The sequence below is a fragment of the Cheilinus undulatus genome, linkage group 1 (genome assembly GCF_018320785.1).
Source record: "Cheilinus undulatus linkage group 1, ASM1832078v1, whole genome shotgun sequence".
Taxonomy (NCBI): domain Eukaryota; kingdom Metazoa; phylum Chordata; class Actinopteri; order Labriformes; family Labridae; genus Cheilinus; species Cheilinus undulatus.
In genome coordinates, this window is record NC_054865.1 from 13,177,754 (window position 1) to 13,205,221 (window position 27,468).

General features: G+C 38.5%; 1 protein-coding gene across 3 annotated transcripts; it reads left to right on the forward strand.

The window, feature by feature from the left end:
* LOC121527394 (homeobox-containing protein 1-like) lies at positions 1 to 27,245 on the forward strand. 3 transcript variants are annotated; one of them, XM_041814380.1, is made up of 10 exons: positions 1 to 165; positions 13,722 to 14,225; positions 15,572 to 15,657; positions 15,755 to 15,865; positions 16,749 to 16,905; positions 19,009 to 19,091; positions 22,716 to 22,811; positions 23,144 to 23,238; positions 24,711 to 24,794; positions 24,936 to 27,245. In XM_041814380.1, the coding sequence occupies exons 2-10, from the start codon at positions 13,723 to 13,725 to the stop codon at positions 25,263 to 25,265; spliced, it is 1,545 nt and encodes a 514-aa protein (XP_041670314.1). In that variant the 5' UTR covers positions 1 to 165; position 13,722; the 3' UTR covers positions 25,266 to 27,245. The 3 variants fall into 3 exon arrangements, with proteins under 3 accessions (XP_041670314.1, XP_041670388.1, XP_041670465.1); XM_041814454.1 differs by having other exon boundaries at positions 23,147 to 23,238; XM_041814531.1 differs by having other exon boundaries at positions 23,150 to 23,238.
* Positions 27,246 to 27,468: the final 223 nt, after the last annotated feature.

A 27,468-nucleotide genomic window follows, 5' to 3' on the forward strand; every position in this document is an offset into this window, starting at 1 on the left:
TCTGCCGGACAAAAGGCGAAGCTGTCTGACGGAGGATTGAAACCCAATTAGAAACAGAGGAGACATTTTGGGAAAACTGTAAGTGTCCGTGTGTCCCGGTGGTCCAAGGCTGTAGATATATGGTCAAATAAACACCAGTGGAGGCTCGTTGACTGGAATATTAAGGTAAGTTGAGTCCTGCAGTTGCTGCCTTTTAACGATCCTGCTAGCCTGATACATTTCCTTTTCTCTGTGTGGTGATAACTGAAAACTCCTCAAAAATTTCAGCACGCTGCGGTGAAATACTTGTCGGTTAAGGTTCACGTTAGCTTTACTGTTACTGTCTTTGCTGTCTGAATAATACAGAGGCAGCGTTTAGTTCGGCATTCTCCTAGTTAACCAAGAGACACTTAATCAAACACAACGTCAACTTTTCCACTTTATGTACAAGGCTTTGAACCACGGAGGGCTGTGTGCTTCACCTATATGTTGTAAATGACAGGCAAAGCTATCAAACATACTCATTTTGTTTCGCTTTGGACGGGTTATTTGTAAAGAAATACACGCCGAATTGAAGCTATTCTCTTCCATGTCATGTAAAACTTACAAGACAGCAACTGTCGTGCATGTCCGTCTCCCGAGATGCAAGAAAATCTTAACATGTGCTTTTTTCCAACGAGATTTGGCGTGATCAGATTAAGGGCTCGCTTTTGGCGGGGCTATCTTTATATTTTGTATTACTACAGGAAAGTCTCTGGGTTTATGAGCCAGCTGTTTCTGTTTTAGTAAAGTTTTGACTTCCAAGGGTAGTTAAAAAGTTGCCAGCAGTAATTAAAGGACTTTGTCTGTGTGCTCCGCTGGCTCATGTCTGCTGCAGGCATATAGTTTATATGCCACGACGTCTGGTAAGGATCATAGGCAGGTCACTGGGTTCGAGGATGTGAAAACAGTTTATATAGAAGCTTTCATTTTTGAGGACAGAAAACATGAATTGAATCTGGAAAAAACAGGTGTAGCATGGTGTGTAGTTCGTCCATCTCCAGCCTGCAGACACTTCTTGATATTTTACAGTAATCCTCAAGGGAAAAGGTCAGAAGCCAATTTTAGATACAAAGCAGCACCTGCAGCGTGCAAGCAGTCTGTCCGCCTCAAGGACACATCAGGATTGTCTTATCTCCCTCTTAAATCATCACTTTTAAGTCTAACGGTATTATGCTGGCTGTGTCTATTTTTATGACTATTTTCCTACCCCTAACATTGTCCTACTGCTGTTACTGCTTTGCAGACATCTTCAGGAGCTGAGATGTGCCAGTCAGCACTATTTGATTACTAGTCCCTCTATCACTACTTGCACACATACTGTATTCCTGCAGAGTCACATAATCATGCACACTCACACAACATACAGCACAGCTAATGCCAGGATCATATCTTTCAAACCTTTTGACATTAGTTAAAGAAAAGTGCAACACATAATTTTTTTGTATTTTGGTTTTACAAAAACTAGTGGCTATATTGTTGAGGATATTATTACATTGCCCTTGAGGCACCAATGATATCGCCTGAATATCTTATTTACACACGTGGACAAAATTGTTGGTACCCCTCTGTTAATGAAAGAAAAACCCACAATGGTCACAGAAATAACTTGAATCTGACAAAAGTTATAATAAATAAAAATTCAATGAAAATTAAACCAATGAAAATTCAGACATTGCTTTTATAATTGTGGTTCAACAGAATTATTAAAAAAAAAAAAACTCATGAAACAGGCCTGGACAAAAATGATGGTACCCCTAGAAAAGACTGAAAATAATGTGACCATAGGGACATGTTCAACCAAGGTGTGTCCTCTAATTAGCATCACAGGTGTCTACAAACTTGTAATCAGTCAGTCGCCCTATTTAAAGGGTGACAAGTAGTCACCGTGCTGTTTGGTGACGTGGTGTGTACCACACTAAACATGGACCAGAGGAAGCGAAGGAGAGAGTTGTCTCAGGAGATTAGAAAGAAAATTACAGACAAGCATGTTAAAGGTAAAGGCTATAAGACCATCTCCAAGCAGCTTGATGTTCCTGTGACTACAGTTGCACATGTTATTCAGAAATTTAAGATCCACGGTACTGTAGCCAACCTCCCTGGACGTGGCCGCGGGAGGAAAATTGATCACAAATCGAAGAGACGGATAATACGAATGGTAACAAAAGAGCCCAGAACAACCTCCAAAGACATTAAAGGTGAACTCCAAGTTCAAGGTACATCAGTGTCAGATCGCACCATCCGTCATTGTTTGAGCCAAAGTGGACTTCATGGGGAACGACCAAGGAGGACACCACTGTTGAAAACAAATCATAAAAAAAGCGAGACTGGAATTTGCCAAACTGCATGTTGACAAGCCACAAAGCTTCTGGGAGAATGTCCTATGGACAGACGAGACAAAACTGGAAGTTTTTGGCAAGGCTCATCAGCTCTATGTTCACAGATGCAAAAATGAAGCACACAAAGAAAAGAACACTGTCCCTACTGTGAAAACATGGAGGAGGCTCTGTTATGTTCTGAGGCTGCTTTGCTGCATCTGGCACAGGGTGTCTTGAATCTGTGCAGGGTACAATGAAATCTCAAGACTATCAAGGTATTCTAGAGAGAAATGTGAAGCCCAGTGTCAGAAAGCTTGGTCTCAGTCGCAGGTCATGGGTCTTGCAACAGGATAATGAACCAAAACACACAGCTAAAAACACCCAAGAATGGCTAAGAGCAAAACATTGGACTATTCTGAAGTGGCCTTCTATGAGCCCTGATCTAAATCCTATTGAACATCTGTGGAAGGAGCTGAAACATGGCGTCTGGAGAAGGCACCCTTCAAACCTGAGACAACTGGAGCAGTTTGCTCATGAGGAGTGGGCCAAAATACCTGCTGAGAGGTGCAGAAGTCTCATTGAAAGTTACAGAAATCGTTTGATGCAGTGATTGCCTCAAAAGGTTGTGCAACAAGATATTAAGTTAAGGGTACCATCATTTTGTCCAGGCCTGTTTCATGAGTTTGTTTTTTAAAATAATTCTGTTGAACCACAGTTCAAAAGCAATGTCTGATTTTCATTGGTTAATTTTCATTGAATTTTTTTATTATCACTTTTGTCAGATTCAGGTTATTTCTGTGACCATTGTGGGTTTTTCTTTCATTAACAGAGGGGTACCAACAATTTTGTCCACGTGTGTATGTCTGCAAGATTTATCTGCTCATACATGTACTTGAAGGCTGATCCGTCTGATAAGGTGTGCTCTGTAGAAACGTTGTATATTGTCCCAACTAAGATAGTAAGATATCTGATCATTTTCATAGGGCAGAAAAAAGAAGTTCTGATTCCCTCCTTATCAAATCAAGCTGACACTGTGCATGTTAAAGCAATTATGTTACACCTTTTCAGTGTTGGTCAGCTAACTTAGCAGATGACTAGATCACCCCACTTTCCAAAACTGGCACAAGGTTTCCACTTCCAACATAGCCTTAAAATGCTGGAATAAGTCTTAAATCAGAATTTTAGAAAGGTATGATTTTTTAAAGTCATCAATTAGATTTTTGGATGGGTCATAAAAGTCTTTCTTGTTGTTGTTAGATGCATGACATTTTAGATGGTCCTTTAAATGAGCTCTAGTTGAGTGTTTAATCTGCCCTCTGTAGAACATGTGATTTTTACAATCTTTTTTTGTGGATTTGCTCATTCATATGACAATTTACAGTATTCATGGCAGCTTATTACATTTGCATGAATAAGAGAGAAGAACAAGATAAGGAAATATATGTTCAATGAAACAGAAAAACAGTGGGATCACCATTATAAGGCAATTTGCAAGATATTAAAATAATTTAAAGTGGTGAAATGGGAATCAAAGCTGTTTAGTTCTACACAATATTCAGAAAGGCTTTGACATGACCCAGTACAAAAATTGAATCAATTTTTCCTTAGTCAGTCTTAAAAGTAGGGAAGTGTGATACCAGATTTTTGCGAAAACACTCAATATGCCAGTATTCACAGGATTCATCATGGGGCCCTATGTGCCACAACCACGGGCTGGATGCTTAGTTGGCCCTAAGATGTGGACTATGTTATTTATAAAAACAGATTATTTTCCCTTGCCCCTGGTAATCTGCACCAACATTCAAAGCACAACCAGGGTTGTGTCAATTCTCCCTCCTGCCCGATGTTGCCATCAGCCAGACTTATTCGCCATTACACACCTTACTTCAGGTTCAATTTTTGGCTCAAACATGCCTAAAAGTTCTGCACGGCACTGTACCTCAGACCTAAAACTTCAGTCCTTCAAACACACTTTAAATTTAAAGGAATGAGGATGAACAAAGACAAGACTTTGTCTGACATTGGTCTGTTGGTCCTGCCTGAAACTCCACAACCATATTTATAAAAATAGCTGATGTTTACTGTCATTTTGGGCTGATATTTGAAGCTCATTTATCAGTTGTAAATATGGGCAGAAATTTCACATCTACCTATAGGAATGTTTACGCTTTCAGGTAATAACTGATCATGATATCATGCTTATGGCAGTGCAAAATTGTATTAATTTTTCATTTTATCAGTCTTAAAAAGTGTTCAGTTTGGTTTAGCTACCTGTCAAAGTTGCCTCCATAAAAGGTGCTGCAGTACAGGTTCAGGTTAGGACTGGGCAATTAATTGAAATTTAGATTTGATCACAGTATTTTCTGCAGCAATTTTTTAATTGCGGAATGTGCAATATTTCTGTAACCTGAAGTTTTTTCAAAATACCAGTTTAATACTTTTTTTGCAGAAGGGATGTTAGGCTATACTCCACACATTATACAGACTTGCAAGTGTCATTTCTTTCAAGAATAGTTTGCAAAAAATCCTACTTTCCTTACAGTATATGTTCAGTATATGTCATATTAAAAAAGAGACATGAAATTATCATTCCCTTCAATACAACAATTAACCAAATCAGCAACGAGTCAAAATGATAGCTATTAGATATATATTTTTATTGTTAAGCCTTAGAATTATGTGGAGAAGTATTTTTTTTTGTTATCGTGAAATATGTTCAAATATGATTTGTATGTCAAACCGTAGTCAGACAGGTGTTGAAGACTAAACCTTAGCTTCACTGAATTTCATCATTAGGAAACTGAAATGATTAGGAGACTCTCATGTAGGTCTGGGTATAGATGCAGTACAATATTCTCATCCTAAAGCATGTGATACAATTATCAGTAATCATGCTGGTGACAACTATTGATACTTTAATTAGAAAACATGCAGCACTTTTAACATAATTCCCTGTTAATTTGCTTCACTGTGTGACTAACTTGTGACTCCTCATTGTGGCATGATGAAGTTAATGAGGGTAAGGTGAGCAGAGGTTAATTTGCCAGGAGAAGAGTTCACATCAGGATAGAGGAAGAATGAGACAGTAGACAGAAGTTTGAGTGGAGGCGTCAAACTGACTTAAACTTGCGGTGAATAAACACATTAATAATGCTCTTTACCATTTTAGGGGCTTTTTCTTTCCCTGAGTTATTCAGACATTGTGATTTATCTTTATTTATCTTGGTTATATCTGCTGATAGATGAATCATTGCATGTTCGCTGTTTTGGGATATTATTGTTATAATCACCCTGTGATTTGCAGTCCTGATTAATCCACTAAAACTCACAAAACAAAACAAAATAAAACAAAAACATTCCCACATCAAGCTTGAGACCCTTGTTGCATATTCCTCCACATCTATCTGTTAGCTTTCATCTCATTTGTGCACTGCTGGCTATCAGAAAAGCATCCACTTGCTGTGAGCACAGCTTGCAAAATGCAAAACAAAACAACAAAAACACAGAACAAAAAATAATTTAATTGATTTATTTTATATACTCACTGTTAGTGTTTGTTTTACCCTCGTGTTCTTTCATGCTTCACTTTGATCAGAGTAAGTTTTGCAAGTGTAGTTTTTATTAAAGAGTGTTTATCACAATACCAGCATTTTAAACTCTTAATACCATGCTTGTAAAAATCAAACAGTACTGATACCTTTGATACTACAGCATCAAATTTGAGTACTTTTTTGGGTCTATCTTTACCTTAACTGGATAGGATAGCTGAAGAGGAACAGGAAATGCTTGGATTGGTGGATGACATGCAGCATAGGGCCAAGGTCAGATTTAAACCCACATCAAGGACTATAGCCTGTGTACAAGGGATGTGGTACAAGTCCACTAGGGTATCCAAATGTGCTGGTGTCTTATTTTTGATTAGCAAAATGTTAAAAGTCAACTTTTACTAGGGGTGGGAATCCCTAGTGGCCCCACGATACGATATTATCACGATACTTGGGTCACGATTCGATATTATTGCGATTTTAAACATTATGCAGTACAGTGAGTATTGTGATATCGTATATTTCGATCCATATCATTTTTTCAACTGTTTAGTTGATTTACCATTAGTCTTGTCTTCATGTTTATTATATTTCCGCAGTATTTTATTTTCATGTAGCACTTCTTGCAAACCTCATGTGTCATGTCTATCTCATTCGTGCCCTGCTTGCATTCCTAATGTCCTTCCCCTGGTGCTGCCATGTTTGTTGTACTAACTTTCTCCTGCTCTATGACTGTCACCTCTGCTGATCTCACTGGACAAACAATTGTCCAAACAATTGATTTTATTTTTCCATTGTCACAGACTTCAGTTCATATTAGCAATTAATGTGAAAAATCAATACTTGGTGGACGAGACAATACGATATATCACCAGACAGAATATCGCGATACTATGCTGCATCGATTTTTTTCTCCCACCCCCAACTCTTACACACATTGGCAGTATTTCAGCACAATGCAGACAATGTGTATGTGCAATAAGGCCAAATGATTTGGGAAAATAATCTAATTGCGATTTTTTTTTCCCCCCAATGTTGTGATTGCGATTATGTATGGGTTTATTTTTTAGGTTCCTCATCTTATGTGTTTCTTATAGGGCTGAATGATTTGGGAAACTAATCTAATTTTTTATTAGATTATTATTTATTAGAATTTTTTAATTTTTTAAGTTCCTTATCTTATGCATTTTCAACAAACACGGGCAGTAAATCATTCTGTTTTAACCACCGCAGCATTAAATAGATTAAACTAAGGCTGAATGATTTTGAAAAAATATTAAATTGCAATTATTTTGACTCGCATTGCAAATTCACTGTAAATTGAATGATCATTTTCATGTCATTCACTTAGAAAAATAAGGAAAGTAGGATTTTTGCGAACTATTCTACAAAAAAAGTGACACTTAGATGTTTGCATGATGGGTGGGACATACAGTGCTTAACGAATTTATTAGACCACCACCCAAAGTAAGGTTTATGCCAGAGCTGCCCTGAATTAACAGCATTGGTAATTACCAAAATCATATTTTATGTTTCTGCAATGGTTAATACACCAATATGTAGAGGCTCTTTAACCGAAATGATATTTTTAATGCTAAAATATAATTATTATTGTATCCATGAATTTTCAAATTTACTGATTTACAAGAAAACTGAAAAAAAAAATAGTAAAGCACATTATTATTTCTTGATTAATATGTCAAATTATAGTTATTTACTTGCATTTCTGAACAGAAAAATAGTTTTAGTGGTTGAATGTTATGCTTGATTAACTTCTGACTTTTTAGAGATGCCCAGTGAGCCGGCTCAAATTCGGGTATAAAAAGGTGAATTCAGTTTGAAATTCCTCATTCCTGTTCAAAATGGTAAAATGTGGAGAGCTCACTGAAAATGAAAGAGTCCACATTAAAGCACTTCATGACGTTGGATGGTCTCTGAGACAAATATGACAGGTTGTCTAATAAATTTGTGAAGCACTGCATCTCTGCTGCATAAAAGTTGTATTAAACTGGTATTCTAACACATTTTTAATTTCAAAGAAAAATTGCACCTTTTGCTATTTTAAAATTGCAGTAAGAAATAATGCAATTTAATCTAATTTTCGATTGATTGCCCAGCCCATCAAGCAAGCAATGAGTCCTTTTATGTATTGAAAGCATGCAATCTTTGATAAATTAGATTAAAGCTTGGAAAAAATACCTAATTGTAATTATTTTGACTTAATGCAATTTCAGTATGAGCTGTTGTATTAAAGGGAATGATGGCTTCATCTTTATAGGATCTTTTTGTAAACGCTTCTAAAAAAAGATTGACAATTTAATGATGACATGATGTGGAGATCTCTGTTGTGAAATATTTGTTTATTAAACTGGTATTTTGACACATGTCATGTCAAAGAAATAATACACCCTCTGTGATTAGAAAATTGCAGTTGGACATAATGCAATTTAATCTAAATTTTGATCAATTGCCCAGCCCTAATATGTGATAAAAGGTGCTTTGGATTTTTGCTTTTTGCAGCTTTAGGTTGAAATTCAACTGAAGATTGTCAATTTTAAAAGCTTGTACTTTTCAATAGGGGTCAACCGAATTTGGTTTTCCAGGGCCGATCAATCTATTAGTAGCTCATGAGACCAGCAAGATATATTTGAACCAATATGTATTGATTTGGAAAAAGTACAATTTCATGATCAAAAGATAATGGAAAATCAGCTTATCAGAATGAGATATTGCACAAAGCAACACTGTAGTTGCAGGAAAACAGGAAGTGATGCCATACACTCACTGGGTCAGTGCCACTCAGGCTTAAGAGTTGATTGGCTAGTACTCGTGACATAGAGCCAATCAGATTGTGTTTTATGCAGGACGTTTTTTTAAGAGTGTGGAGAGTGAAAACAGAGCTAGAAGGAAAGTGAATCCAAAGAAGCTCACTTTTTGATCAATTCATTTTATTGATTATCAGTAAAATAAAATGCAGATACTGATAATTGGCAAAATATCAGCCTCAATACTGAGCCAGGCTGATAATCTGTTGACCCCTGCTTTTAAATATTATTGATTATAAAAATTTATAGAGATGATGTTATTGTCTTAAAACATGTTTCAAGATAATAACTAAGTTTTTAAAATGTTGAAAACTGTAGTAATATGCAGCCAAAGCAGAACTACAGGGACATCAAACTAGTGCTGCACAATTTGGTAATAATGTGGGATTGCAGTTATACTAGACAACATTGCTTTTCGCAGTTGTGATTACAATATAAAACATGAATAGTATTATGAGTCTTTCTGCTTTATTATTTAGGAAAATGCAGAGAATGATGATGGTTTTTATGGGTGTGCAATTTTCAACTCAGAAAATACATTATGTGCTTTGCCTGTAACACTGCATGGCAGCACTGCATTGGACTTGAAGCACTTTGTGGCACTTACTGATGTTGTTTCTTCTTGTCTAGATCTTTGCTTGTGTTGTTCTTGCTCTCGAATGTACATCGCTCTGGATAAAAGCGTTTGCTTAATGACATTGTAACATTGTAAAAATTCAAATGTTTAGTAGTGTAAAAATGCAAAACCTGAAGTTTTTACTGATTTCAAAATAATATTTTCCAAAAAATAGCATTTTTACCTTTTCTAAAAATAGAGATACTTCTACAGAGCAACACTGGCACTATTGTAAACTTAAAGGCTTTTCTGCAGGCATTTCTGTAAACCTTTCTTAATACAAAAATAATTGCAGCCTTTTATGTGATTATGTAATCGCACAGCCTGACACCACTATTGCCATTAGATGTATTGTGCTGCACTACATCTAACAGGCTTTAAAATACACAAAAATAAAGTAAAAAATGAAGCTGTTGATTTGTAAAAAATATGTTTCACATGGACAAAAACTTTTTTGATGGACATGCATGTATTAAACTCTTGTATCAATACCATGTGGCCTATCTGTCTAACTTTGCACAGTGTGACTCATCCTCTGCAGCAGAAAGTATGGAGCTTGGCTGCCTGTGATGTAAATTTTTCTTGGCATTTTTCCCAAGACGCTCGCTCAGACTTATACACAGAGATACACAGTCGTCCTGGCCCTCCCTCTCTGTTGAAGTGTTGACATGTCTGCTGACTTTGAGTCTTGGCTGTGGCCTGTTTTTCTTCTCTGCATCAGACAGAAAAGCTTCGAGACAGATGTGTTATCTCATTTCTCTTTTATCATCCTTTCTTGATCGCCCTCTCCCCCTCTCTCTTTTATGCAGTGACTATTTTTGTGACCGTTTTTTTTTTTTTTTTTTTTTTTTTTTTTGAAAGGACAAACATTCAGTGCAAGATGAGAAAATACAGAGCACATCAAAGGGGTTACAGCCGCACTGCAGCGAGCATGTTTGTGGTTTGAAACACACCATACATTACATGAAAAGCTATACACTGTAATACAAGGGTTATTTAATCTGGAGGAATGCACTTCATGTCTGGAGAGCAGCTGTTGGGCTGTGATGTCTTACTGTGTGTATACGTCTGTGTGTGTATGTATGTGAGTGCTGTAAATCTGCAGGCAGGTTGCTAACAGATGCGGCTTTTCTTCCATTTTATTCTCAGATTGTCTCGTTCGTGTGATTCTGCTGAAGCTTTGATGCTTAGAATGAAGGCAAAGGTCACTAATGAGCTCAGATCATATCAGCTAATCCAAAGTGGAAAATGCAGATTCATATCTGGATCCATTTATGACTGTTTTTGTTTTGCTAAATAATCGCTCGATGTATTTGCTCTCTAAACTCCTTTCACTGTTATATTTTTATCACTGGCAGTCAAATTACACATTATTCATGAAGACTTGGAGAACAACGCTGCATGCATACAGTGAACGTGATCTGAAAGATAAAATGAAGTGCATGCCTGCTTTTCATTGAACGCAGGAGAAAACTGTCAAGTGAAAGATTATTATGAGCTTTTTTGGTGAGTGTGTCAACCAGCTTCTCAAGTCGGCCCCCAAAATGACGTTCAGGGTTTCTCTAAAGGATAACATATGTGTCCTTGATTTTTTTTTACAACCCAGTTATGTGCATTCTCCTTTTGATTTTTTTTTTTTTCTAACCATGCATTGTTTTCAGGAGTGATTGTTAGACACTGAACAAAGCGACTCCTACAGCTGTTAACAATAACATTAGGACTAGGGATGCACAGATGTATTGTTTTAACATCAGCCAGTGTCAGCCTTGTGACAAACATCCGACATATAATGTGGCATGAACAGATACCAGTAGCAGATGTTTATATGGTGGCATCTATATCTGAATCAAAAAAGAGATTTTTGATGGGGCACAAGAATTACTTGTTAGAAAACAATGAGCTGTTTGGCATAGTGGGAGCATTACACCTAAATAAGTGATGGAAAAAAACACAGATCAGTCACAGATCACTTGGTAACCGGCACCAGAATTGAAAGTTTGTTTAGCTATTAATATTTTATCCGTCCGGGCCTACGACCCCATCATACACCCCGTCTTAACTGTAATGTAGCTGCCTGCCATAAGTCGCTACTGTAGCTCCAGTTAATGGCCAGTGCCCCGCTTCCATAATGTTTACCCAGATGCTAACTATCACAGTAAATGGATAGCATTGATAGAGTCTCATAACAAAAGTGTGTGTTGTCAGTATTTGATCAAGAACTCTGACATGAAGTTGTGAATGACAAGAAACTTGAATAAATACAGTTGTGAGGGTAAAAACTTGTTCTGTTGCTTTCTACAATATAAAATAGATTTAACAGATGGAATCAGGACCTTTTTAACTTTATGCTAAAGCTCTACTAACTTAACACTCCTGTTAAAAATTCATTGTCATTTTGTTTTTCCACCAAGCAATAGAAAAGTATCAATAACAGTATCGATGAGGACTACTGCTGCACTGTACTGTTGCCCTTCACAGTGGCACCTGCTGTCACTGAGTGGGTAAAATTAGGAGCAAGTGAACATTGCATCCTTGTAGTTGATGTGTCGGGGGCAGGAAAAATGGGTACGATTAAGGAGAGCAACTTTGTTAGTGATAAGATTATGATTAAAGACTGGTTAAGAAGACTCGGAGCATCATAAACTCTGCAGCTCCTATGGAGTGTTCCAGATCTACAGGCGTGCACCAAAAGTGCTCCAAAAAAAAAGAAAAGTGTGAATCTGCGGCAGGGTCATCAGTGGTTAAAGCTAATTCATGCTGATCTGTCTGGTCCATTCTAACAGAAGAACTACTTGGTCTTAAATGGCAGAAGAATTTGATGGTTTTGATAGAAACATGTCAGAAAGCACACAGTGCTTTACAGTCTCTTGTGTATGTGCATGTTTAGAGACCATGCAGGCTGCCCTACTACAGGCATGTAAGCATCAGATCCGGACCATGGAGCAATAGAAAGTGTTGTGTAGGAAAATGTCAACAAGTTCAAGGTGTTAAATTGTCCTTTACATTCCCTAGATCTTAACCCAGTTGAGCAACTGTGGGGTATGCTGGAAAAACAAGTCTGATTCATGGAAGGCCCCCTTCAAGACTTTCAAGACTTAGAGGGATTTTCAGGGCTGCTTTAGCTCTGACCTGGCGAGAGGAGCTCTTTATTGTATCAGGCAGTTGGACGTGGTATTAGGTCTGCCTGGTGTATATGGACTCATCTGGTCAATCAAGGATGCTGTGATTCTGTCCTATTATGATAAAGCCCTTGATTTTCTCTATCTGATCTCTTATTGACATGTTTTTTTTCCCATTGTGTACGCACTTCATATCTCCCATACTTTTTATTAGGTCTCATAATTAAAAGCAAATCCAAGCACTGCAGAGAAATTAACATTTTTTATGTTAAAGCTCTGTTATTTAAACTGCTTTTTGAAAATAGAGTGGGTAAAAAAAAGGGTGTATTGTGAAACATCTCTCGTCCAGATGTAAAGAAATAACTTCGATCTGATACAAGCGTGCAATGAAATTTGTGTTTGCTGATTTTGTACTTGGACTAAAGGTTTGATTTTACTCAGATAAATATACCAAATCTGATGAACTGTTTAGTTGTGAAGTGCTCTTCACCATGTGTCATGCTCCTTACAACAGCTGTGGGTTTTGAAATAGTGTGGCTCCTCCATGTGAGAGAAAACCAAATGTAATGAGATCATGGGCATAACTCACTAAAAGTATTTAGTTAGTTGTGTGACTCCTTTTGTAATTTAGTGCCTTTTATATTAGGATTGAGCAAGATTGGACAAAGTTTGTTTAGATACATTTTTGAGGCTGCTTTTAGAGATGGCAGAGCAGCAGCGAGTTTTGGCATTCTTTTTTTGTCGGATTAGCCATATTATATTGACCTTGATTTATAAAATCAATACAAAGGTAAAACATCAAAGGTGGTGAACACTTTTTATAGGCATTGTATATGATGATGACTTTGGAAACAACCCTGAACAATGTCTTACCATGATGCATTTTGCTGGCAACAGCATGTGTTAGTGCAAACAAAATGAAGGGCATATCCATCCTTCTTTTCAAATGAGCTGCCATCCTTGATGACTACCTAATTTAGAGTGTGATTTTATTACCACCAGGTGGCATCAGCAATATTGAGTTTCATTAGCGATCTGCCATCATGTGGCCAAACCACTTCCACACTATTGAAGTAGCTGCCTGAGGTAGGATGTAGGCTGCAACATGGGTAATAGCCCTCTGAAGTTTACTCACCAAATGTAAAACTCTGCTGGCATTTGGCTCATGGTGAGAGATAATTCAGAAAACCCCTGAAAGAGAGACGTTTTTAAACTTGCAGGCCACCGTACAGTCTTAGAATGAATGTTTGCCTAAATGTTGTCCTTCGGTTCTCCTGCAGGATGTTCCAGCAGAGTGAAGAGCCTCGTTTCACCATTGAGCAGATAGACCTCCTCCAGAGACTGAGGAGGACAGGGATTACGCAGGTGGAGCTCCTCCACGCCCTGGACACACTTGACCACCTGGACCGCCAACATGGACACAAGTTGACCCACAAACCGTCCTACATGCCTCCGTCGTCTTCTTTGTCCTCTTCCAGTGCCGTCGCCGCCTCTTCCTCCATGACTTCCACTGCGACACAGACAACTTTCCCTGAAAACCGACTCTCACTATCTCCCAGCAACAACTTCGACAACAACGCCCTACTTCTACCCATTCCAGTCAATTCACCTGTTGCCATGGCAGCAGTAGCTCAGAACGGGTTGGTTGCTGTCACCAATGGGAAGCTGTCTCCACCCCGGTTTCCTCTGGGCGTGGTTGGTGGTGGCGTGACGGCACCAGGCTATGGGTTTGAGACCAGCGAAGAGGACATGGATGTTGATGAAAAGGTGGAGGACTTGATGAGGTAAGACCAGACTGAACTGCAGCTCAGGTCAGATAGAAACCATCTCAGAACCCACTGGAAACAATGGCCAACTTCTTTGTATTGCTAGTGTAACTGATGATTTATTACTGACGTCAAGCCTAGACTTTTTTTTTTTTCTGTAGGCTGCATTATTTACACTTAAATTTACAACTGGAGGAGAGATCCTGTGTTCAGATGTGCCATCCCTGCAGATACACCTGCTAAAGAAATAGAAATTATTTTTTAGGTTCTGAAAAACTAAAACTAAAACTAAAACTTTGGTTGGAATTTAGTAATTTTCAGGATTACCTCCAAAACTTGAAACTGGTCCTAAACTGCTCTAAAACCAAATGAGTGCTGTTTTCCAGTGCAATACAGAATGAACATTCTTACCTTTTGATCATATTTGATTAGTTCTGTCTCTATGTTTTGTTCTGGCTGATGCCTAACTGCACTATTTTTCATGCAAAATCAGAGCAGTTACAAATTTTCTGAAATCTGGGTTATGATTTTTCATAAAGGAGGTGGTGGTGGATGCTGAGGCCAGACCAGCTGGGAACCATGGTTTTAACCCTCTAATACGGATGGTGTTCTCAAAGATCCTGATTTCTTGCATTCACTTTGGTTATTGCTGAAGAAAACACAGAAACTTGACCCACCTTTTTCTTTTAGGTCCCTGCATTTATTTGGCTGTAACAGCTAAAGAGTGACAGGAAATGTAGGGTAAGAGTGGGTGCTGACATACCACAAACTGCCTCAGGATTGGGAGTCAAACCCACAACAGGTGCAACGGAAACTGCAGCCTCTGTATGGTGCTTGATGCACCAACGAAGCTAAACCAGTGCTCTAATTTGAGCTTTTAAACTGAACCCCTCACAATAATCAACCCTTACAGATATGACGCTGATCATGTGTTTGCTGTCAGTTGTATCTGTTTTAATTGAGCCCACTGATATTTTTGATACTCAGGAGATTCCTGCAGCAGAGAGCAGGTGTTGATACAGATGGTCTGATAGCCTACAAGCCTGCACTCAGCACACACTGAATTTTGAATATGATATAAGGATTGATTTCTCTGTACACTCACACATACTATACCCCTCCTCTCTTCACAGAACCATAGTCCTGACTCTGATGTGTAGTCTGCAGTCAGACGGCAGTAATCAGAGCAGTATTGATTGGAGGGTGTGTGAAGATGAAATCAAACCAGAAATAGAGCAGCGAATATTACAGCACGATCTGTCCGCTGATTCCTGCTCCAATCAACACATGCTGCATGGAATATAAATGTGGGTTTAGAGTTATTCTACTTTCAGCAAACAGCAGACTCTCCTCTGTGCTTGTAGGAAGGACAGTGCTGCGATTAAAGAGGAGATCAAGTCCTTCCTGGCCAACAGGCGGATCTCCCAGGCTGTGGTCGCTCAGGTAACAGGTGAGTATGAACTCCATCTCAACTCTTTAACAGGCCGAGTAAATCGGCGCAACAGCTGACCTGCAGGAAAACTGGTCTGTTTCTATTCCTCCTCCAGGGATCAGCCAGAGCCGGATCTCACACTGGCTCCTGCAGCAGGGATCAGACCTCAGCGAGCAGAAGAAAAGAGCCTTCTTTCGCTGGTACCAGCTGGAGAAAACCAACCCTGGTAACAACACCGTTTAAATGTCCTCATCACTTCCTGTTCTATCACTTCAGAAGATGAGATGTCAAATAAAATAAACAGATCACGTTTTTCTCTGAGCATCGCCTAGGCCTTGTTGTTCAAAGGTTATCTAATCAGACTAAAGATATCAGATCAAATTCTGAAAACATGTTGTTCAAAAATATTTTAAAAAGATGAAAAAAAGGTTATATCAAATAATCTAATCTACATTTTCTCCTGGTAAAACCATAAAGTTTATGTTCAAACCTTTAAGTAGGATTTGTTAAGAAAAAATCAGGATAGTCCTAATTGAAGCAGAAGAATGGAAAACCACTGCAACAAACAAACTTTCAAATTGGACAAACAAAACTGCCTTATTACATTGATTCTTGTACATCTGTCATTTTTTAATGTGTGTTTTCTTTACTGATTTTGAAAAATCTGAATTGGCAAAGGAAAATGCAATCAGTGCAATCTCTACTTAAAAGTCTGGATTTGGTTATCATAAAACGTAAAATCATAAATGTTAAACATAAAAGTAAGAATGATTACCTGACTAAATACTCAAAGGATTTTAAAGATGAAACCTGCATAGTAGAATAAAAAGTGAAAATCTGTACAGTCTGTTGTTAGCTTGCTTTGCCTTCAGGGTGAGATGCTCTGATTAGACTCTGTTTAGACTCTTTTGAATGGAATTTATTTTATGTGAATTGGCTCAGTGTTTTCATATAGTTAAAAAATCAGGCTGTAAAAGACCAAAATGTCCTTTCTACATCGTGATAAAAACAAGTCCTGACCAAAGGAACAGACTCAATGTAAATCAAAGTAAAATGTGAAAGGACTGCATTGCTAATGCTTTTTGGGTTATTGTGATTGTATTGTTCAGGTGCGACTCTGGCAATGCGAGCCGCCCCTCTGGCTCTGGATGACATGATGGACTGGCACCACAACCCTCCCACATTTGGCCCCTCCCCTGGGGGCTTCCGTCTGCGCAGAGGGAGTCGATTTACCTGGAGGAAGGAGTGTCTGGCTGTCATGGAGAGGTGAGATAAAGGACATTTGAACAAAGGGGGAAATTGTAGGGTAACTCAGAATACAATGCTGTGACATGCAAAACAAGACCCACAATGATAAAAACCCCACGAGTCAGTGATTCTGGGATAGTTCAAATTTTGCAAGTCAGTCATGTAATGACACGCCATGATATCTGGTTAATAAAGGAATGGTATAATGCTACTAAAAAGCTCAAGTGCAGCTGATGCAATAAGAATATTTGATTGTCTGGACTACAGTTGACAGAAGTCAAAGTTGTGAGGGATGATGCATATTCAGTGGGTTGTTAATTTTGTCAGATGAACACAGAGAAAGGAGTTTCACTCCTGTGTCTTTAATTGCAGTGGATGGTTTTCATTGGTATACCTGGTCGTAAGGAGAAAGGTCACTTCAGATTCTCAACATTAATGAGGCTTCAGCTATTCAAATGCAACTAAAATGTTTCAACACAGTGAAAATTATATTTCAAGCTCATCAATAAAGATGCAGAGAGTAATGAGGCATCCAGATGAAGTCAGCCAGCTCCATTGTTCTCAAAGAGTTTGAGGAAGCGAAACTGGTGAGATTTTCAAAGTCTTTACAATTTCATGTTATAGAAAATATGTCTGAAATAGTTCTGTTTACAGTTTTTTCGCAAAATGGTGAACATCTGCCCATCTTTACCCCTGAGAAACTCTAAAATGTTCCTTTTATACCCAGTCAGGAAACTGACCTGTTGCTAATTGACCTAATTAGTTGCAAAATGCTCCTGCAGCTGCTTTTAATTAATAGCACTTACCTTCCCAGTCCTTTTGCTGCCTCATCCCTACTTTTTTGAGATGTTGCGGCCAACTTAGATAATAATCAGTCCTATAAAAGCAAACAAAAGATGTTTATTTGTTTATGCTGTAGTACCATATAGCCTTTTTCAAAATGTAAACCTCTTTTCTTAAAACAGAATTACCCTTTTATTTGTAATGTTAAATATGTGAATTAGCACATTGGACTAAGCCATTTCGAAAGTAACATCAGCTTCATTGCAAAGCCATGATGTGCACAAACATCATACCAGAGAATAATGAGGAACTGAAATAACTCTAAGAGGAAAAAAGCAAATATGGGTTTAAGGCGAGAAAGAGCAAAAATAGGCAGCAAATGGTGTAAAAGCTGTTAAAAAGTGGCAAAAATTGGTTTAAAGTAGCAGAAAGGGGCAGCTTTAGAAGTAAAAAGTGGTTCAAAAGCAACAAAAATTGGTTAAAAGTGCCAAAAATTAGATTCATGGGGAAACAAATGTGAGTTCTGTTTGTAGGCCTGGTTACATTACTTTTGGATTACTTTCTGATATCACCTGAGATGCATTGTCACTGAAATGCAAATTAAAAATATGCAGTTAAATGTTGTATATGCTCACATCAGCACAAATCCTTATTCTAATAATGAGTACACACAGAATTCTTCTTCTTTCTCTTTTATACTCTTTTTGCTCTGAAACAAATGTGACACAGAGTCTATTTATCTTATTATTATTACCTGTTGTTGAAAATCCAGCCAATGCTGCTTGGATGATGTTGGTATCTTGCGCTTATCCATTGGAGCCTGGGGGTCTTTAACTACCAAAGCTAAGCTACAGCTTTGAGTCTTTGCAGGTGTTTGGGAAGATTTGGTGTCAACCCAGTAGTGGAAGGTTGTTTCTGACCTGGGGACAGTTCACACTTCACTGACACGTTCTTGTCCTTTCCGGAAGCAAATCTGAAGTAGTGTGAAGAAGTTGTTTTCTACTTACATGGACTCGAGCAAACTTTACAGTGCTAGACAAGTGTCATATAAGTGCACTTAAAAAGAGACATTTGAGTTGTCCTCCTGTAACTGAAAGTGAAATTAGCAACAGCAACACTGAAGAGTCATGTTCAGGTGACACCACGAGTCAGATTGGCGGCGTTATCTGTTTAGATCATCAACTTTTTGGAAAGCATGATACAGAATTTGTCTCTCTGACGCATTACTTACTCTCTTATGGATGTTTTGTCCCACATGTAGGAGCTGTCAGGAGGCCAGGAATCAGGATTTATTGAAAAGGAAACATGACTATGTTTTGTATTTGTGTGTTCACGCAGCTTCTTTAGTGATAACCAGTACCCCGATGAAGCCAAGAGAGAGGAGATAGCCACTGCCTGCAATGCTGTCATTCAGAAACCAGGTAGGTCAGAACAGAAATAAATGACTTTGACTTTAATGAGAATCAAGACTACGTGTATGAACTACTAAATGCAACGGTTTTTGTACTTTAAGTTGATTAACAAAATCCTTTTACTGCTTTTATCACCTTCCTTCACAGCGACAAAGAAAAACCTTAAGCTCTGTGTCAGCAGCAGCTCCAGTGTTTCAGAGGATGTCAGGTTTTACGTCCTGCTTAAGGGCACTAGGTTCCTCTATCTTAATATTGAACAGATGGTCATGTACTTGAGTGTGTTTGGTCATTAATGCATAGGAATGGTCTGCTATCCCTAGAAAAATCCTAGTTGTTTGGAAGAACACAGTGTTAATAAGAAAAGCAGATGATTGCCAAGGATGCAGCACTTATAAAAGACTGCAATAATAATAATGTACTCATATCAATCTGTGGAAAGGACCCTGTTTAATTTAAATTTATCATGTTTACTGTGGGAAGAGGAGAAAGGAAAGGATAACGATGAAGGCAGGAGGTTAAAAGATGCAATAACTTCACACTATGACAAAGATATTTTGCAAAGCTGAAAATGTATCATGAAGTAATGTATGTGCTAGGTTAATGGTGGTGCTGCATTGGGGTTCTTGTTTTTCCCTGCAGAGGTTCAATGCAGTGATTATATCCCACTCACTCCACCTTATCCCTTGTATTTGAAAGACTCAACATTGGTATTAAAACACTACTGCATATTGATTATTTAAATAAATAAAGTTTTCTGCCACATGCTGGCTGACACAGTAGTACTTTCAAGTTTCAATTTCAATCAAGATTTCAGATCTTGGGGGGGGCATGAGGCTTTTTCTGCTCTGAGGCTGCCAAAATAACATTAGCAAATATTGACTAAAATCATGATAGAGCAGTTATTATGTAGTTTATACAAAGATCTTTTGATAAGAAAGGCATGCATAGGCATTTTTGGGGTTTTATCTCTGAAACAATTGAAATTTATGTTGTTTTTTTGTTGGAAGTTTGTCACTTTTTCTTCTCTCTTGGGTCCTGGGGGGACTCTGCTTTTCTTAGGTACATGTAGGGGGGCTCCAAGGAAAAATGGTTGGGAAAAACTTGTAAAATCAATAAGCAATTGTGTTTTCTCAATATCAATCAAAGTAATGGTGATAATATATCTATTATTATTGCACCAGTACCAAAACTAAAACGTCCGGCTGGACTAAATGACTACAGACCTATTGCCCTTACTTCACACATCATGAAAACTCTGGAGCGGCTGATTCCACGCTACTGAGGCTTGAGGTCAAAGGCAAACTCGATTCCCTGCAGTTTGCATATAAAGAGCACATTGGAGTGGATGATGCCATCCTCTTCATGCTTCACCGTGCCCTGTCTCATCTGGAGGAACCTGGCGTTTATGTGAGAATCATGTTCTTTGATTTTTCAAACACATTCAACTCCATCCAACCTACCATACTCAAAGACAAGCTCATGGAGATGGGAGTGAATCCTTCCTGTGTTTCTTGGATCACAGATTATCTGACAGGAAGGCCACAGTTTGTCAGGCTGGGGAAGTGTGTTTCTGGGACATTAATGAGCAGTACAGAGGCTCCACAAGGGACAGCCCTGGCTCCATTCCTGTTCACACTGTATACATCGGACTTCAAATACAGCACTGAGTCCTGCCACATCCAGAAATACTCGGATGACACTGCTATCGTGGCATGTATCAGAAATGGACAAGAAGCTGAATACAGGCCTTCAGTGACTGGAGTCACAAAAACTGCCTCCTGCTCAACACGTCAAAGACAAAGGAAATGAGCATAGATTTCTGCAGATCCAAACCTCTTCTTCAGCCAGTGAACACTTGTGGCATGGACATTGAGGTGGTGACATCGTATAAATATTTAGGTGTACACCTGGATAATAAGTTGGACTGGTCTAAAAATGTAGACTTCATCTACAAAAAGGGGCAGAGCTGCCTCTTTTGCCTGAGAAGACTCCGATTAATAGACATCTGCAGTAAGATGCTGCAGATGTTTTATCAGTCTGTGGTGGCAAGTGTTCTGTTTTATGCTACAGTCTGCTGGGGAGGCAGTGTAAAACACAAGGATACAAGGCGTCTGAACAAACTGGTGAAAAAAGCTGGCTCTATGGTCGGAATCAAGTTGAACTCATTGGAGGATGAGGTGGAGAGATGCACAATGAAGAAGGTGGAGGCCATTCTGAGGAACATGGATCATCCACTTCATATCTCTCTAAATGACCAAAGAAACAACGGTGGTGGACGGCTCCTCTCTCTTCGCTGCAGGACAGAAAGATTTAGAAGATCTTTCATACCATCAGCAATAAGACTATATATTTCTACCATAAATAGATGAGAAACCAGACAAATGAATTTCCCTTCGGGGATAAATAAAGTTATTATATTGCATTATATCATAATATAATTATGATATACTGACAAGATATACTGTTTAATTTATCTATTGCTTGGTTATATTTTACATCCATCTGGGAAAGCTCCCATAGAAAGTCTTTGGGGACAGCAGGACTTTTTCAGAAAATTGTCAGATGGTGATCGGAGGAGCGTTCTGTCTGTCAAATTAACGACGGGCCAATCAGACAAATGAGACATTATTAGGTAGTAGACATGCACAGCTCCAGAGCTAACCTCACCTATACAACCCTGCCGTAGTTTTTGAATGGCAGAGCTTATAGGTGGCTAAAATTCATGCTGAACTCTATCGGGAGCCATGCAAAAACATCTTCTTTGCTAAGAAGAGCTTTTTTTTTTTTTGCTCTTTGCTCTTGTAGACATGTGGTCCAAAACTACTGCTTTTCTGCAGCTACATCCAAGCTAATGGCTACCAGCTTACGGTACATCTCAACCTCACCTACCCTGGAACGTTTGCAAACTAATGCTGAAGCCTTCAGTGGTGTTCTCTACTCTTTTATTTGATAAAAAATGTGATCCAGTTCTGATAAAACTGCAGCTATATTATAGCTACTTCTGAGCTAACTGCTACACTGACAGCAGCTATTGCTGTCTCCTCAAACATTGATGACTGGTTAGTGTCCTTTCCAAGGACACATCTACATGGAGCTGGGGATTGAACCCATAAATCATGTCCTCTGGGATCACCCTTTTTTTCATAGTAATTTTTAGGAGAAATCTAAAAACTAAACTAAAAATTTTAGGGATCCAGGGCAACTAAATGAACATCCCTTATGCTGTGAAACATTCTTTGTAATTTTTTTTATTGTTTCGATGGACGCTTTGTTAATTCTGAGGGAAATTCAAGAACCCAGAGGAAAATTAAAATAGTTTTTATTATTCTTGATAGGCAACAATGCACAGAGAAAAAAATCTTTAAAAAATTGACAACTATAAACTCAAAAGATGCACATTTTCACAGAACTAATTCTGTGACATGTCCTGTGTTTGTTGAAAATGGTGGTTTGTAGAATCCATTTGAGTTTTTAGTTTTTAAACATGGCAGATTTGCACACAATTCAGCAGCTGTGCTTTTATAGCATCCTCTCATCAAGTCTGCAATATTGAATGTATTTTCTGAAGAATAAAATGTTAATGTATACTATTGGGATGTTGTTTAAGAATCTTTCTGTGTTTGTGTGTTACAGGGAAGAAGCTGTCAGATTTGGAGAGGGTAACGTCTCTGAAGGTCTACAACTGGTTTGCTAACCGCCGCAAAGACATCAAGAGGCGTGCTAATATTGGTAATGTCTGCCTCTGTCTGTAGGCTTATGTTTTTGTTTGCTTATGTTTATGCTAGTGGATGTTTAAGATTTCAGATACAGTTGGTACAGTGAGGTCAACTACTAGTTCAAACAGAATGCTTCACATCACCACAAACCTTCTTATTCTTCTCTTCAGCATCAGGATGGTGACTGAAGTGTTTCACACAGACAGTACAGTAGCGACAGGATGTAATCTTACTGTAAAATAAATTAAGCGTTTTATTGTTTTATTGCACACACTAAACTTGCCTGCTCCTTGAACCGTTTCTGTACGTGGTCGATACGCTATGATGAGGTCTGTGTTTTTGAAGAAGCAGCCATCTTGGAGAGTCATGGTATCGAGGTTCAGAGTCCAGGAGGTCAGTCCAACAGTGACGAGGTGGATGGCAACGACTTCCCTGACCAGGTGAGTGAGATGATGATAGTAAATGTTTATTCCTATGAGAAATATTACTCCTTTGGATGTTTTACACTTTTATTGATTTTATAAATAAATCATGGCCTATAAGATTTGGTATTGTAACACAAACATACAAAAACCCATTAATGTAAAAACGAAAACGAACTTCTACAAAGTAATGTCAGTAAAACTAGAATATGTAAGGTAAAATCAGTGACTGCATAAATATTCACCCCCTTCAAGTCCAATCAGTTAAAGGAGATTTGAGCCATGTGTAGAGCTATTGTGACTTATAAAAACACTCAAACTTTTTGAGGTAACTCTTCACAAGAAGCATCTGCTGATGTGAACTATGTCTCACAAGAAAAGAGATCTTTGTAGACCTTCGATCAAGAGTTGTTTAATTGTAAAAGAGTAAGGGCTTACAAAGTCATCTCAAAGACTTGTGGTATTCTCCCATCCACAGTCAGACAAACTGTACACAAATGGAGACGATACAGTACCGTGACTACTCTCCCTAAAACTGGGTACCGTGCCAGGTTGACTCTAGTGGCACACTGCAGAATGCTCAGAGAGGTAAAAAAAGAATCCTAAAGACTTAAAGAATCATTGGAACAATCAACCTCTCTGTTCATAAGTCTACCGTATGGTAAAGATTGAACAGGCATGGTGTTCATGGCAGGAGATCATTGAGGAAGCTGCTTCTTTCCAAAGAAACATCACTGTAGCCCTGAAGTTTGCTAGGGAGCATCTTTACACTCCACAAAACTACTTGGAAAAGTGTTTGTGGACTGATGAAACTAAGGTTGAGTTGTTTGGGAGAACACGCAGCTATGTATGGCATAAAAAGGGTACTGCATGCCAACATGAGAACATCATCCCCCCACAGTGAAGTACAGTGGGGGAGGGAGCATTGTGATTTGGGTCTGCTTTGCTGCCTCAGGGCCTGTGCCGCTCGCCATCATGGAGGGGGAAATGAATTCCCAGGTTTATCAAGGTACCCTACAGCATAATGTCAGGGTGGCTGTTCGCCAGCTGAAGCTCAGGAGAAGTTGGGAGATGCGGCAGGAGGACAGTGATCCTAAACATCAAAGGAAATCTACTACAAAAAAAGAAAATCCAACTTACTTTTTTGGGCAGAGATGTTTTGACAATTCATCAAGGGGCCACAAAATTAGTGCAAATTTTCTGTAGACCTGTATTTTTAATTACAAAAATCCTGACAACATAAAACCATATATACACTCAAAGTGGTATTTCAAATCCACTTAATTTCACAAAAATCTTTTATCTTATTTGTACTGAGTTATCCACTGTTCTGAAGTTTCAAATTTAAGTCTGTAAAAGGCTGGAAAATGTTGGAAATGTAACTTTGTACAAAGTATATACAATTTTTTGCAAAGAAGTCAGACACTGTTCTTCATTGTGTGACTCTAACAACAAGCTTATCATGTAATGCTGTGCTTCCTCTCTCACAGGGTTGCGAGGTGTCTTTATTTGACAAGAGAGCTTCAGCCAGACAGTTTGGTTTCGGTCGAGCCGACCTCTCCTCTCCAACCCAGGTACAACCTGACTACACACAGCCAGCCTAGCTTCCATGATTGTGTTTGATAAAAAGTTTTGGGATGATTTAAAGACAAAAACAAGTCTAACTTTAGTTTGAAAATAATAATTAATAATGATTGCTGTCATTTCTTATCTAGGTTCCCACACTGCTCCCCAGCTGGTTCTCTGCTCTGAGTAGAGGAGCCTTGTCTGGACAGAGGGGTGCTTCTCTGATTGGTCGCTCCTTAATCTCAGGGGCGGGCCCTCCAGCGGAAGGTTCCAGGCTGTCAGGTGTGTCCTGGTCTCCCCCTTCCCCCTCACTCCAGGAGGAACCTACCATCCATGGCGTGCTGTCGGACCCCCAGGACCCGATCATTGTGGAGAAGTCCGCTGCCAATCACACCAACCAGGCGGACGCCAATCAGGTGGAGGGAGCAAGGTGCAGTATGGGAAATGACATCAAGACGGAGACGCTGGAGGACGACTAAAAGGGGCGGTGAATGTTGGAAATGTCGGGGTCATGAATGGAACAGGGTCAGAGGTGTTTATATGCAAGCAGATTTTATAGGAATGTAACAAGAGAAAAAATGACCAAAAGTGGTGTAAGCTCCAACCCTGAGATACCTCCCAACCCTACCTCCAACCACCAACCTGCTCTGCTACACTCTAATAGGCATTACTAGTGTAATATAATAATGCTAATTATAATGATTAACGCTTATTTGTAAAAGTTGTCACAAGATTGTGGAAGATTTACAAAGCTAAAATATCAAATCACACAGAGAATGAGTTAATCACAACAATGGCGTACACATTTAGAAATACTTATAGAAATATGTTTTAATCCCACTCGTTGTCTTTGGTGATTTGGTTTTTGGAGCCTTTTGAATCTTCCCTGCAGGATTGTCTATCAGGACACGATGCATTGTGCAGATTTCTTTGAAAACCTCGTTTTTTTCCACAGCAGGACAACACTGTACATGAAACGGGGTTCACACAGTTTCAGGGTCTTGCACTGTGATCACAACACAACTGAACAGCCTCAAAAGATAAGTTTATGAATTTCAAAGTTGTTTATTTTAAAGTTATGTAGCTCGTTTTTACCACAGTTGATTATCTATTTTAAATATTTGCTGTTATTTCCCTCCAGTGAGAAAACAGCAGAATAAGCTTTTAGTCATCAAGGGCAAGGCTCTTAGGGAATATTTCTTTGAGTCTAAAATTACATTTTTAATGTATTATTTTTAAAAATAGAAACAGAGTCCTCCACATTATACCGTACCCTGGAAAATTAAGATCAACATATGGAAGCAAAGTGAAGCCATTATTGTTTTGCAGTTTTTGAGCACACAAATCACTTATTTTGAAATGTGTCAGCTGAATGCAGTTGAAGTATAAATACCTCTGAATTGATAGTAATAATGTGTTTAATTCGAAATCATCTTTTTTTTTCTTTTTTTTTTTTGGTCTGCATTTTGTTTGTTTTATTTAGGGCCAATTGTTGTTGAACTGAGTTCTCAGTTATTTCTGTGGCTGTCATTCCTGATCAGGAATATCTTAACACAGTCTGGCTGCAGATCTCAGATGCCCCCCTTTGCAAAGGACCACTGTGAGTGTGAGACTGTGACTTTATAATAAATTATTTAAACTTCTGGTTAGGGTTAGCATACCCAAAGGTTAAATTAAAAAGCCTGACCTACAAAATCTGAATACAACACATTTAATTAATTATCATAGTAAACAGTCTGCTGACAGGAAAAAAGCTTATCCTCCAAAAAAAAAAAACTTAAATACAGCTAATGTTGCTCAGGGTAAAGCTAACTAAGCTGCCTAAGCTATGTAGATGTATGTAATGAAGCTACGTAGGTAACGTAGCTAAGACTAAAGCTAACCGAGCTACTTTAGCTACATAGTTAATGTAGTGACATAGCAAGATATAAATCTAACAAAGCTAAGTAAGCTATGCAGACAATGTAACTATGTAGCTTACATAGCTAAAACTAAAGCTAACAAGCTATATTAGCTATGTAGGTAATGTAGCAAAAGCATAAGTGAACAAAGCTACATAAGTTACATAGCTATTGTAGCTCATGTAGCTAAGGCTTAAGCTACCTAAGTTACATTAGCCTCATAGATATCATAGCAACACAGCTAAATCTAAAGCTAACAAAGCTGCGTAAGCTATGTAGATAAGGTCACTGAAGTTCATGTAGCTAAATCTAAGTAAATAAAGCTACATATGCTATGTAGTTTATATTGCCATATAGCTAATTCAGAAGCTAAGAAAGCTACTATAGCTAAGTAATTTATGTAGGATATGTAGCTACATAGCTAACGTTGGTAAGGCTTAAGCTTACGTATCCCCATTAGTTACTTACACTATATTGCCAAAAGTATTCGATCACCTGCCTTGACTCTCATATGAACTTAAGTGACATCCCATTCTTAATCCATAGGGTTTAATATAACATCGATCCACCCTTTGCAGCTGTAACAGCTTCAGCTCTTCTGGGAAGGCTTTCTACAAGGTTTAGGAGTGTGTTTATGGGAATTTTTGACCATTCTTCTAGAAGTGCATTTGTGAGGTCACACACTGATGTTGGACGAGAAGGTCTGGCTCTCAGTCTCCTCTCTATTAATTAATTAATTAATTAATTCAAATTAATTCATCCCAAAGGTGTTCTATTGGGT